At 37.1% G+C, this 10000-nt stretch overlaps 2 protein-coding genes across 3 annotated transcripts in view; both read left to right on the top strand.

Annotated features, from left to right (window-relative positions):
- LOC122249769 (uncharacterized) overlaps positions 1 to 8938 on the top strand; it is a 12873-nt gene extending 3935 nt beyond the window's left edge. Inside the window, exons 3-10 of one of the 2 annotated variants that reach the window (XM_086551977.1) lie at positions 115 to 179; positions 1711 to 1777; positions 2124 to 2245; positions 3292 to 3358; positions 4193 to 4257; positions 4597 to 4651; positions 5441 to 5520; positions 7599 to 8938. In XM_086551977.1, the coding sequence (XP_086408103.1) occupies positions 115 to 179; positions 1711 to 1777; positions 2124 to 2245; positions 3292 to 3358; positions 4193 to 4257; positions 4597 to 4651; positions 5441 to 5520; positions 7599 to 8837 (1760 nt within the window). In that variant the 3' untranslated portion in view covers positions 8838 to 8938. Of the gene's footprint in view, positions 1 to 114; positions 180 to 1710; positions 1778 to 2123; positions 2261 to 3291; positions 3359 to 4192; positions 4258 to 4596; positions 4652 to 5440; positions 5521 to 7598 lie in introns of both variants that reach the window. The other variant, XM_086551976.1, reaches the window with a different exon arrangement.
- Positions 8939 to 9915: 977 nt separating this feature from the next.
- The window catches only part of LOC122249761 (transmembrane protease serine 9), a 19544-nt gene continuing 19459 nt past the window's right edge, over positions 9916 to 10000 (top strand). The window contains exon 1 of the mRNA XM_086551975.1: positions 9916 to 10000. This exon is cut by the window's right edge and continues 34 nt beyond it. Coding sequence (XP_086408101.1) covers positions 9978 to 10000 — 23 coding nt within the window. The 5' untranslated portion in view covers positions 9916 to 9977.

Raw genomic sequence — 10000 nt, 5'->3', positions numbered from 1 at the left:
TATTTTTGGGGCTTGACACTTATAGCTTCATTTGTAATAATGTGTGAAATATATATTGGACCCACCTCTCTCGCTCTTTTTCTCCTGTATGATATTTTGTTTTTGAATTTACAGATGAAGAAACGGCTAGCAGAGATACAGAACACAGATGCAGTGGTATAACAGAACCTGTGCAGGAGGTAAGGAAAAGATCCTTTAGAAACTTCTTGAAATGGAAAGTGTAGTATATATATTTCATAAAATCTTAATGGTTCAGACGTAAATATGTACTACAAAGATTTATTTATGGCTCTATGTAGACTGAGAACATGAGGATCTGATATTCCTAACCAACATTACCGACCCTGGGCCTTATAACACACATAGAAAAATAGTGTTAACAGATGTGTGGTATATATGCATCCGTGCAGCTTGGTGGTAACTTGCTCGTTTCCTACGGTCGTCGTATCCTTAGTCCTTTGTCATGGTCATCATGTCGATACGACTTTTGTAATGACGATACCGTAATACTTGTACTAAATTTTGTACACTTGTATGCGTCATCCATCCTCCAGACGATGGACGTGGCAGTCGTTCCAATAATATTTCGTGAAAGGCATAAAATGCGAAAACAAATGCGACTCGGGATGCGCCAATGCGAAGACGGCGGCGATGACCATGGAGCAAATAGGACTAAGGATATGGCTGCTAAATACGATGGTCAAGCATTCGAGTCCTCATGAACGGCGGCTTTTACTTCCTGTATTATTTTTTATTAATTATTGCATTTAGCAGCAAGTGGCTCAAGAGGTACAGTGCCATAGCCTACTGTCTTAGCTCCGTACCAACTCCTCCCCCCCCCCTCCCCCCCGCTCACTGGGGTCAATGGAAGGCATTAGGGAGGCAGTCTGTGCCAATCTGACCCCCCCCCTTCTCCCCCAAAAAACGTATTGTGAAAAGTTGTTAATTAGAGGTAACTTGACTTGATGAAAGTATAACAGTATTGAGATTGAAACACTTATCTAGGTTCATGTCTCTTATTGCTGCGTTCGCTCTTGATGTATGTAAACTTGATGTGAAAGAGATGTTTTACGTCAAACTCGCTTCCATGGCTGATGGCTGTCCTCAATGAGATATCCGTTTTGTTCTGGGTGACTTCAATGCGGTATCCAGCTGGCTGCGAGATGTCTGTTGGTCCTCATGGCTCGGAAGGTGATTCTAGTCGCGAGAAGAGTCTCCCGCGGGCTAGCCATAGTGCACATAAACCCGGCGAAGAGTCTGCTCCGCAAATTTGGCTCAGCCTCAGCTCCTGGTAACAGCGCCGTAACCCTAATTGCTAGCCATGGTCCGGCGATGCAGGGAATGCAACCAAGGAATTTGACCACATCCTCGTCAGCACTCGTTAGATGATCCTCCAGAAACTGCAAGGTTTACCGGAGTACAGAGTTCTGTGGCGCTGATCAGCGATTGGTCGTGGCAATACTTCGGGTCCAGTGACCGTTTCCGGGTGTTTCGCTTGGAAAGACTGAGGGAGGAAGAGCGGGCCGGGCTCGGAGATGCGTCGTGTTTTTTTTTTTTTTTTTTTCTAATCGCCTAACAGCGTTTGATTGAGCGTGCCTAGGAGGGATTCTCGTTGTTAGAATCTTAGGATGGATGCGGCAATGCGCTCTTCCCTTAGTAAAGCTCCCCCCCCCCCCTTAATTGACTTAATCGTTCTATTATTCTTTGCAGGACAGTGATCACTCGAGCAGTGACTGTGAAAAGAGTGATGCCGAAGATGAATCGGAGGGGAAGGATGGTAAGTTAATTATATTGATCAAAACATGCCACTGTCATGTTTTAATCAGTACTATCATCAACATACTATCATTAATCAATGTACTCGTGTTCTGATGAAAAATACAAAAAGCCCTGCATCCATGTGACTGGCATGAATGGCCAAAAATACTCACGCAGAATTGAGTAATTGTGAGGAAAAGATGCAAAAGAAAAAAGAAGAAGAAGAAGAAGAAAAAAGAATACGTAGTTTTTACAGCTAGTTTGTAATATACCTCTTTTCTCAGCTGTAGTTACAGGCCATTTGCCTACCCGAAGGCCATCAGAGTGGAATGGAGAAAAGGATTTTTTTCTTTCTTTCTTTACAGAGTGTTGTATGGCTGCCCTGGTTCTGTCTCCCATAGGCACCCGTAACCGGAGATACAGAGTGAAACGAATACCACTGGCACACCATGCGGCACCCTGCGGAAGCCGCCGGCGGCCGGTCCTGGTGGGTCTTTGGGAAGTGCATTAACCATAGAGCTATTTCTGTGTTTTATGTATATGTGCATATGAGGAAATAAACGCATTATATATATATATATATATATATGTATATAAATATACATATACATACACACACACACACACACACACACACACACACACACACACACACACACACATACACACACACACCAGCACACAACACGCAAACACACAACACAAACACACACACAACACACACACACACACATACACAACACACACACACACACACACACACACACACACACACACACACACACACACACACACACACACACACACACACACACACACACACACACACACACACACACACACACACACACACACACACACACACACACACACACACACACACACACACACACACACACACACACACAAGATATATATGTATATATATATTTATATATATATATAAATATATATATATATATATATATATATATATATATATAATATATATATATATATATATATAGACATGTGCGCGTGTATGTATGTATGTGTGTGCAGTACACATCTATGGTGGTTTCCCGTAGAGCAAACAAGGCACGCTCTTACACATGGTTTCCCGGGAAGAAAATTACAACACATGCATACAAATATGGTGATAGAAAATTCCATATTCCGTTGTAAAAATGAGTTTGGAATAATGCTTCCTGCAATATTATATTATATCTATAAAAGGCATAATAACTTTTTTCCGTGCATAGGAACGCATGTGCTTCTGTTGAATTTTTTTTTCATGACTTTGGAAGACAAATTCCTGCTCATTTATCGAAGCTTCGAGATATTTTTATTTTACGTACATTTCACTCGCATCACTTAAGACTTTCTGCCATCCATAGCCTTTTTGTTTACTGTAGTAGTAAAAATATAGGTTAAACCTCAAAATAATGCCAATAACTGATTTAGTTCCAAATATGTATTCAAATATATAGATGAATATGTGCGGATTTTCTGGTATGTGCACACTAACTACTCTCATGCTGTTGCATTTTGCAGGATAGTGATTATTCAAGAAAACGCAGGCAAAGCCGAGATGACTTAGATGAAGTTGAGGTGAAGGATGGTAAGTTTATGAAGAATGTTTTCATTATTAATGTTATCATCAGTATTGTTATTGTTACCAACATTATTTCCATTTAAAAAATCACCCAAGTGAAACATTATGCAGCCAGATTTACTTAGTGCATCGTTGCCAAGACCATGGAATTAAAGAATCCTTTCTCAGGTTCCAGCATTCTACCCTTGTTGAATCTTGTAAAATGAACTATATGGTGGCCCCTTATTGAACACTCAGCTGGTCTGCAGTTTGACTGTTTATTCTCGACCGGTGTTATGCACTGCTCTAACTGATATGAGAAAGTAATGTCATAGTGAAACCTCTGAAGTTACACTTGTTACCAGATAGAAATAAAATTGGGGCATAAGATTCATAGGGTATGGTAGCCCCCCCCCCCCTCCCTCGCTCTTCTCTAGAGCTGGTCCCTATCATGTAGTGTAATTGCTATTAATGGTTAGTTATATGTTTTCGTATCCTCTATATTAACTTTATGACCTTTGTCATAATTTCATTATATTTAAAGGATCATTTACTTTAATAATTTTCATTGTATATAACAGCTATATGCCAAGGTATCTTTCACATTTGTAAATTAACTTTTTCCTTTGATTTGTTTTTCTCCTTTCTGGTGTCTATAAAGTTATTATCTTTTGTAAAGCATTCTCTACATCAAGAACAAAGGAAAAATAAATTTACATTAATTATTTTTATTTCCAGTGTAGAATGAGGGTATTAGAACCTTGTACTATTTTTACAACCAAAATCATCAGCTAGGTTTATGCCTGTTGTTAATGTTGCAATTTCTGTATGAAATATTAAACTATATCATAATATTTGCAGAACCATGGGAAGACGAAGAGAAAGATAAGGAATCCTTCGAACCTCATGACGTAGAAATGAAGGAGGTGAGCCATGACTATTAATCATGACTTATGAATGACTCATAAGTAACATTACTCATAGGTGAGGGACTAAGCATTATCATTATTATCATCCATTGTTGTGGGATTTGTCTCCCTAAAACCTTTCACACTTCGAGTCTCATTATACACACCCCAGTGGATGTAAAATTCACTTTGATATGTCATATGGCTACAAACTCTTTAGTAGGGCATTGAAGATCTATTGCACACATTGATTCACAGGCATATTTCGGTGTGCGCTATAAAGGTTAATGAACTGATCTGTACTGCAACAGGTTTTGACTTTACAAATTAATTACTTATATTCTATTGGTTTTGCAGAACAGTGACCTCTCAAGCAGTAACTGGGAAAATAATGATGTGGATGTGAAAGAAGGTATGTGAAAGGATTATATCCATTTAGAGCTTGATGATATCATTATTGTTGTTATTATTATTGTTATTATTATTTTTATTTTATTATTATTTTTTATTATTATTATTTTTATCAGTTATTATTATTATTATTATTATTATTATAATAATAATAATAATTATTATTATTATCATTATTATTAGTGATATTATCATTGCTATTATTATTATTATGAAAGCAGTCAAAAATTATCAGAGCAATGGCAAGGATGAATTTATTTTATTTTATTTCACTCTCACAGGAGTTTCCCTTCTCATATGGTTACCCCCCCAAAAAAAAATAAAAATAAATAAATAAATGAATAAAAAACAATAAGCAACATTATTACAAACACAATATAAAGATAAAAGAAAATATGTAAGATGGGATCCTCTTGGATAGTATTCCCCTTAAGCCTATCCCAGTTGACTTAATCCTTTGATAGAGTAAATCACGTAAGATTTATTTAAAAGAGTTGTAACTTGCCTATGTCAATCACATGAATGCAATCCTTTTGTAAAGAAACTCTTGCTGATCTGAACCTTGACAAAGAAAGAAAAAGCCTTATTTAGCTGGGTATGAGGGTGTCATATTCATTATATTTATATTGCTACCATTATAGCAAGGACATGGAGGATCAAAGTAATCAATGCTGCTATGTTGCTTTGAAATAATACCTACTATATCATATACATTCTATTAGGACTGTTGCAATTGTTAATGTTATTTCTCTTATGTAACACAGAGTGAAGTATTTATTGATATTTTCAGAACCAGTGGAAAGCTATGTCATAGAAGACAAAGATGAAAATGAGGCTGTCATCGAAGTTAATGACATGAAAATAAAAAAGGTAAGCTATGACTGTCTATCTTAATAAATCCAGGGATCACTTTTGTTTTGTATTTTTTCATTTTGTTGAAATTACAATCTTTTTATTCCTTCAGTTGTGTATTTTGGACATCATACCAAATGCTTTTTAGTATCTCTGTTATTATATCCTATATAGACCCATATCATAAGTCTAGAAAACAATAGAAAACACTTAATCTTAATATGTCCACCCCAAGCTGCAATAGGGTTAAAACCTAAGTTGAGTGAGAGAGTCTATTGAGAAGGGGGAACTGAATGAATTGGCAGTTATAGAAGATATGTTAACAAAACCCAGACTTACAAGTTCATGGTTACTCTTTCCATTCACATGAAAAAGAAATGGGAAAATAATTTGCCTGTGATCGACACACATGGGATGCATATTAACTTCAAACAGCACAGCTGTCTGTGGATAAGAATCCTATGAAAATCAGTGCCAAGACTGCCATTTTCCTTGCAAAGACACTGGAAGACCCAAGAAACTCTGCAGTGCAGGTAACTTCCTAAATACTATCCAGTTAGCAGAGTGCCTGAGGACTGATTAAGGATACAGATATGTTGGCATTGTCAAAGAAAAGAGGATTAGGCACCTACTATTTAACAAGACAAAGGGCATGGAGACGAAAACAGTATCCAGAGGCACTGGATTATTGCTAAATAAAAAAGGGGGTGGGGGTGATATGGGTGATATTGTATAAAATCTCAATGCGTGCACACAGGTATTATTTGAAGCTCTTTAGCTACATTCTTGATCTGTGTATCTGTAATGCTTGGGTGCTTTACAAGTATGACTGCTGCAAGTCTCTAGAGGTTGCTCAACCACACCTCTGACAGAGTTCTGAATGGATTGTTCCACTAGTGCCAGGTGCCAGGAACACATAAAAAGGTCACAAGACCATGCCCCTCCAGGGAGTCTATTCTACAACCCAATTGTGTGCAGAGAGAAAGTGCCAAGTGTGGAAAGATGCCAAAATGCTACGAGGTTCCATCTCCCCCAATACGTGTGTAAAACCTACAAGCACTGTTTGCATAAGGGATCAGTTCACAGGTCTCACTGGATTTGTAAAGCATGTAAAGTTGCATTGGGTCTATCAGGCAAATGAAACTGCTTTCTTGCCTTCTGCAAGACCTGGTAATTTGTATATAAGACTCCCCAAAAGATATACCAAGGCTTCTCAGAACATGTTCAAAAGGATAGCTGTATTTTAGTATATAAGATATTTATGTGTAAGGGAGGGATAATTTGTAAGGCAAATATGCACCAAAGGAAATGTTGATTTTTTCAAAGAGGTTTATCATTTATGGAAAGGTGTGATTGAAAAGGAATAGATTATGCAAATAGCTAAAAGTATGGTTTATTTTTTCAATAGTATTGTTCTGGGTAGAGGTATAATGAAAAGTGGTATTGCAAATTAACTAAAGTTTTAAATCATGTCTAGATATTTATATATTTCTATCAGTTTTATTTTAAACATAAATGGCAAAAAGTAGAAAATAAACACGAAGCTCTTCTTCAATCTATATCTATGTTAGTAAATATGAATGTAAATACATATTCTGTAAGATTTAAAGGAAAAAAATCAAAATCAAGATTAAAATCAAAGTCATAAAATCACTAACCTTTTTATGTATTATTCAATGCTCTAAAATTAAATGGTTTTGTTTTAAACTTTTTAGTCTTTATTAATTTAATTTTGCTTTATGTTTAGAAAAGATTTTGGTGAAAGTAGTAAAAAAAAAAGATGATGGTTGTATGTGGACCATGATATAAGTTATTTTTGTTATTTTGGGAAAAAGAATGTTGAGTTGTATTTTTATAGAAAGGGATTAAATTTTCCATTATCCAGTAGGCTTTTTTTTAGACTTTCCTGTTTGAACTTGTGTAAGTACTTCATAAGATAGTGTTATATACACAAAAATAGACTGCCATGGGTTGTTGATTAACTTGATAGTGATTCAGAATACTTCATATATATGTATATATATATATATATATATATATATATATATATATATATATATATATATATATATTTATGTAACATTTATTTTCAACAGGAAGAGATGTCTGGCTTAGGCATCGAAGTACAGCCCATGAACACCACATGCGAGGGGCCCAGCTTGTCAAAGAATGGATCCCAAAGTGGCAGTGAAACTGTGGAGGAAGCTTTCCTCAGGCAACTGCAGCAGGTCATACAAGATGGGGACTATACTCCTGATCAGGTTTTCAGTGCGAGCAAGACTAGCCTCTTTTGGAAACGCCTCCCAGCCCAGACGTTTATCAGTAAGAAAGAGGAGTTTTCTACAGGCTTTAAGGCCAGGGATGACAGATTCACCCTTCTGTTGTGTGCTAATGCATCAGGGGACTTGAGACTAAAGCCTTTGGTGGTTCATCACATGTGCAAGCCAAAGGATATGAAGGTCACATCATTCCAGATGTTGCCTGTGCATTGGAGGTTCAACAGAAGAGCTTCTTTGACAGCCATGTTGTTTGAAGACTGGTTTACCAACTGTGCCATTCCAGAAATCTCTGCTTACTGTAAGCAGAAACACCTTGAAGAAAAAGCCCTGATACTAGTTGATAGTCTTCATGGTCATCCAGAGATAATCAATGAAATTCATCCATATATTAAGGTCATGTTTTTGCCTCGTGATTTATTTCCTTCTTTACAGCCTCCAGATCAGTCTGTCACAACTCAATTTATACAACTCTACACCAAGTACCTCTTGCAAAGGATGCTCATTCTCACGGAAGGTGGGAATGAAAACCAGGTTGAGAATTTCTGGAAGTCCTTTAGCATCAAGGAGGCACTCTTTATGATCAAAGACAGCTGGGCTGCTATTGCAACTCCATCTCTTCACAAACTCTGTAGGTACATGTGGCCAGGTAAGAACCCAAATTTTGAAGGACTTCCTAATAACATGAAGGAGATTCAAGAGATCCGGGAACTTGCAAACAAAATTCCTGGTCAGGGCTTTGCGGACATCACTGACGACAACATCCGTAGCCACCTAGGGTCACATTGGGAAGAGCTGTCAGAAGAGGAAATGGAACGGCAAACCAAGGCAACTCGAGAAGATGATGACCAGCAGGAGACTCCAATATTTTCTATGCCACCAACGTCAGAATTGAAAAGCATCATGAAGTTGCTACACAAAACAGAACAAATCCTAATTGAGAGAGAGAAGAATCCTTCAAGATTGGAACAAAGTCTGCCTCACCTCAAAAGTGTAAAGGCCATTTATATGGATACATTAAGGAGGAGAGAGAAGAGACAATCACATTTTTCAATGTAAAAAATTATAATGGATTAGATATTTTTGATAAAAGTCCTTTACTAGGACTGCTAGGATGAATGTTTTGTAAATATAAAGAAAGACAATTGATTTCACCTTTATTTCATTTTTCTTTCTACAGCCTCCATACTACATTTGAAATGTAACCTAATTAATTTTATGACATATGTGTTTTTACTTTATCAATACATAAGAAAAGTTACATAGTAAAAAAGTCAGTCATATAAAAAGCAATAGAAATATTTTACATATATTTATATAAAAAGGACTATTTTTCTAATCAACACTTAAATAACATAGGAAGCTTTACAGAAGATGACAGGAAATTAACCTAACATAGTATATTCAAAACTTAAAAAGCCTTTGTGTGTGTGTGTGTGTGTGTGTGTGTGTGTGTGTGTGTGTGTGTGTGTGTGTGTGTGTGTGTGTGTGTGTGTGTGTGTGTGTGTGTGTGTGTGTGTGTGTGTGAGTGTGTGTGTGTGTGTGTGTGTGTGTGTGCGCGCGCGTGCGTGCGTGTCCGTGCATGTGAGTTGAGAAGCACTGTTGCATATAGGTTTTGTTCGTTGTATCCCATTTCAGTATTGCCTTCTTATTTCTCTCTACTTTTTTCACGAAACTCTCTCTCTCTCGCTCTCTCTCTCTTTCAACATGTTGACATAGCTGTAAGGTTTTGTTAAATATATGTGAGCCCAAAGAGGGACTAAGATTGGGGTGAGGATAACCTATGTTACCTCATCCTTTTGAGATGTACGTAATCACTTGTCTCAATAAACTCGTCAAAGTCAAAGTCAAAGTCTCTCTCTCTCTCTCTCTCTTTGCGCGCGCGCGTGTGTGCATGTGTGTGTGTACGTGTGTGTGTTTTCTCTCACTGCTTTGACATTCTTCACGTGATTAAACAAGTGCAGTTGACATCAATGCTGCTAAAAAAAGGGAAAAAAAAAAAAATGAATCCAATATACTTTTAAGTTCTGATGAGTCCATAACATTTTCATTATCCTGACTCAATCACAACTATTATGCATAAGACGCATAAACTTTTCATTAATACCATTACACATCTGCCTTTGCGTAATAAGCACCTGAGCGTTGACTGACTAACCTAAGAGTCGTCAGTGTTGAATCTGCTTTGACAAAGACAGAATGTTCCTCGCTCGCTTGTCTGG

This window comes from Penaeus japonicus, unplaced genomic scaffold (assembly GCF_977035675.1).
Source record: "Penaeus japonicus unplaced genomic scaffold, GWHDUDI00000001_assembly GWHDUDI00000026, whole genome shotgun sequence".
NCBI lineage: Eukaryota > Metazoa > Arthropoda > Malacostraca > Decapoda > Penaeidae > Penaeus > Penaeus japonicus.
Note: the sequence above shows the minus strand (reverse complement) of the source record. Positions and strands in the feature narration are given on the sequence as shown.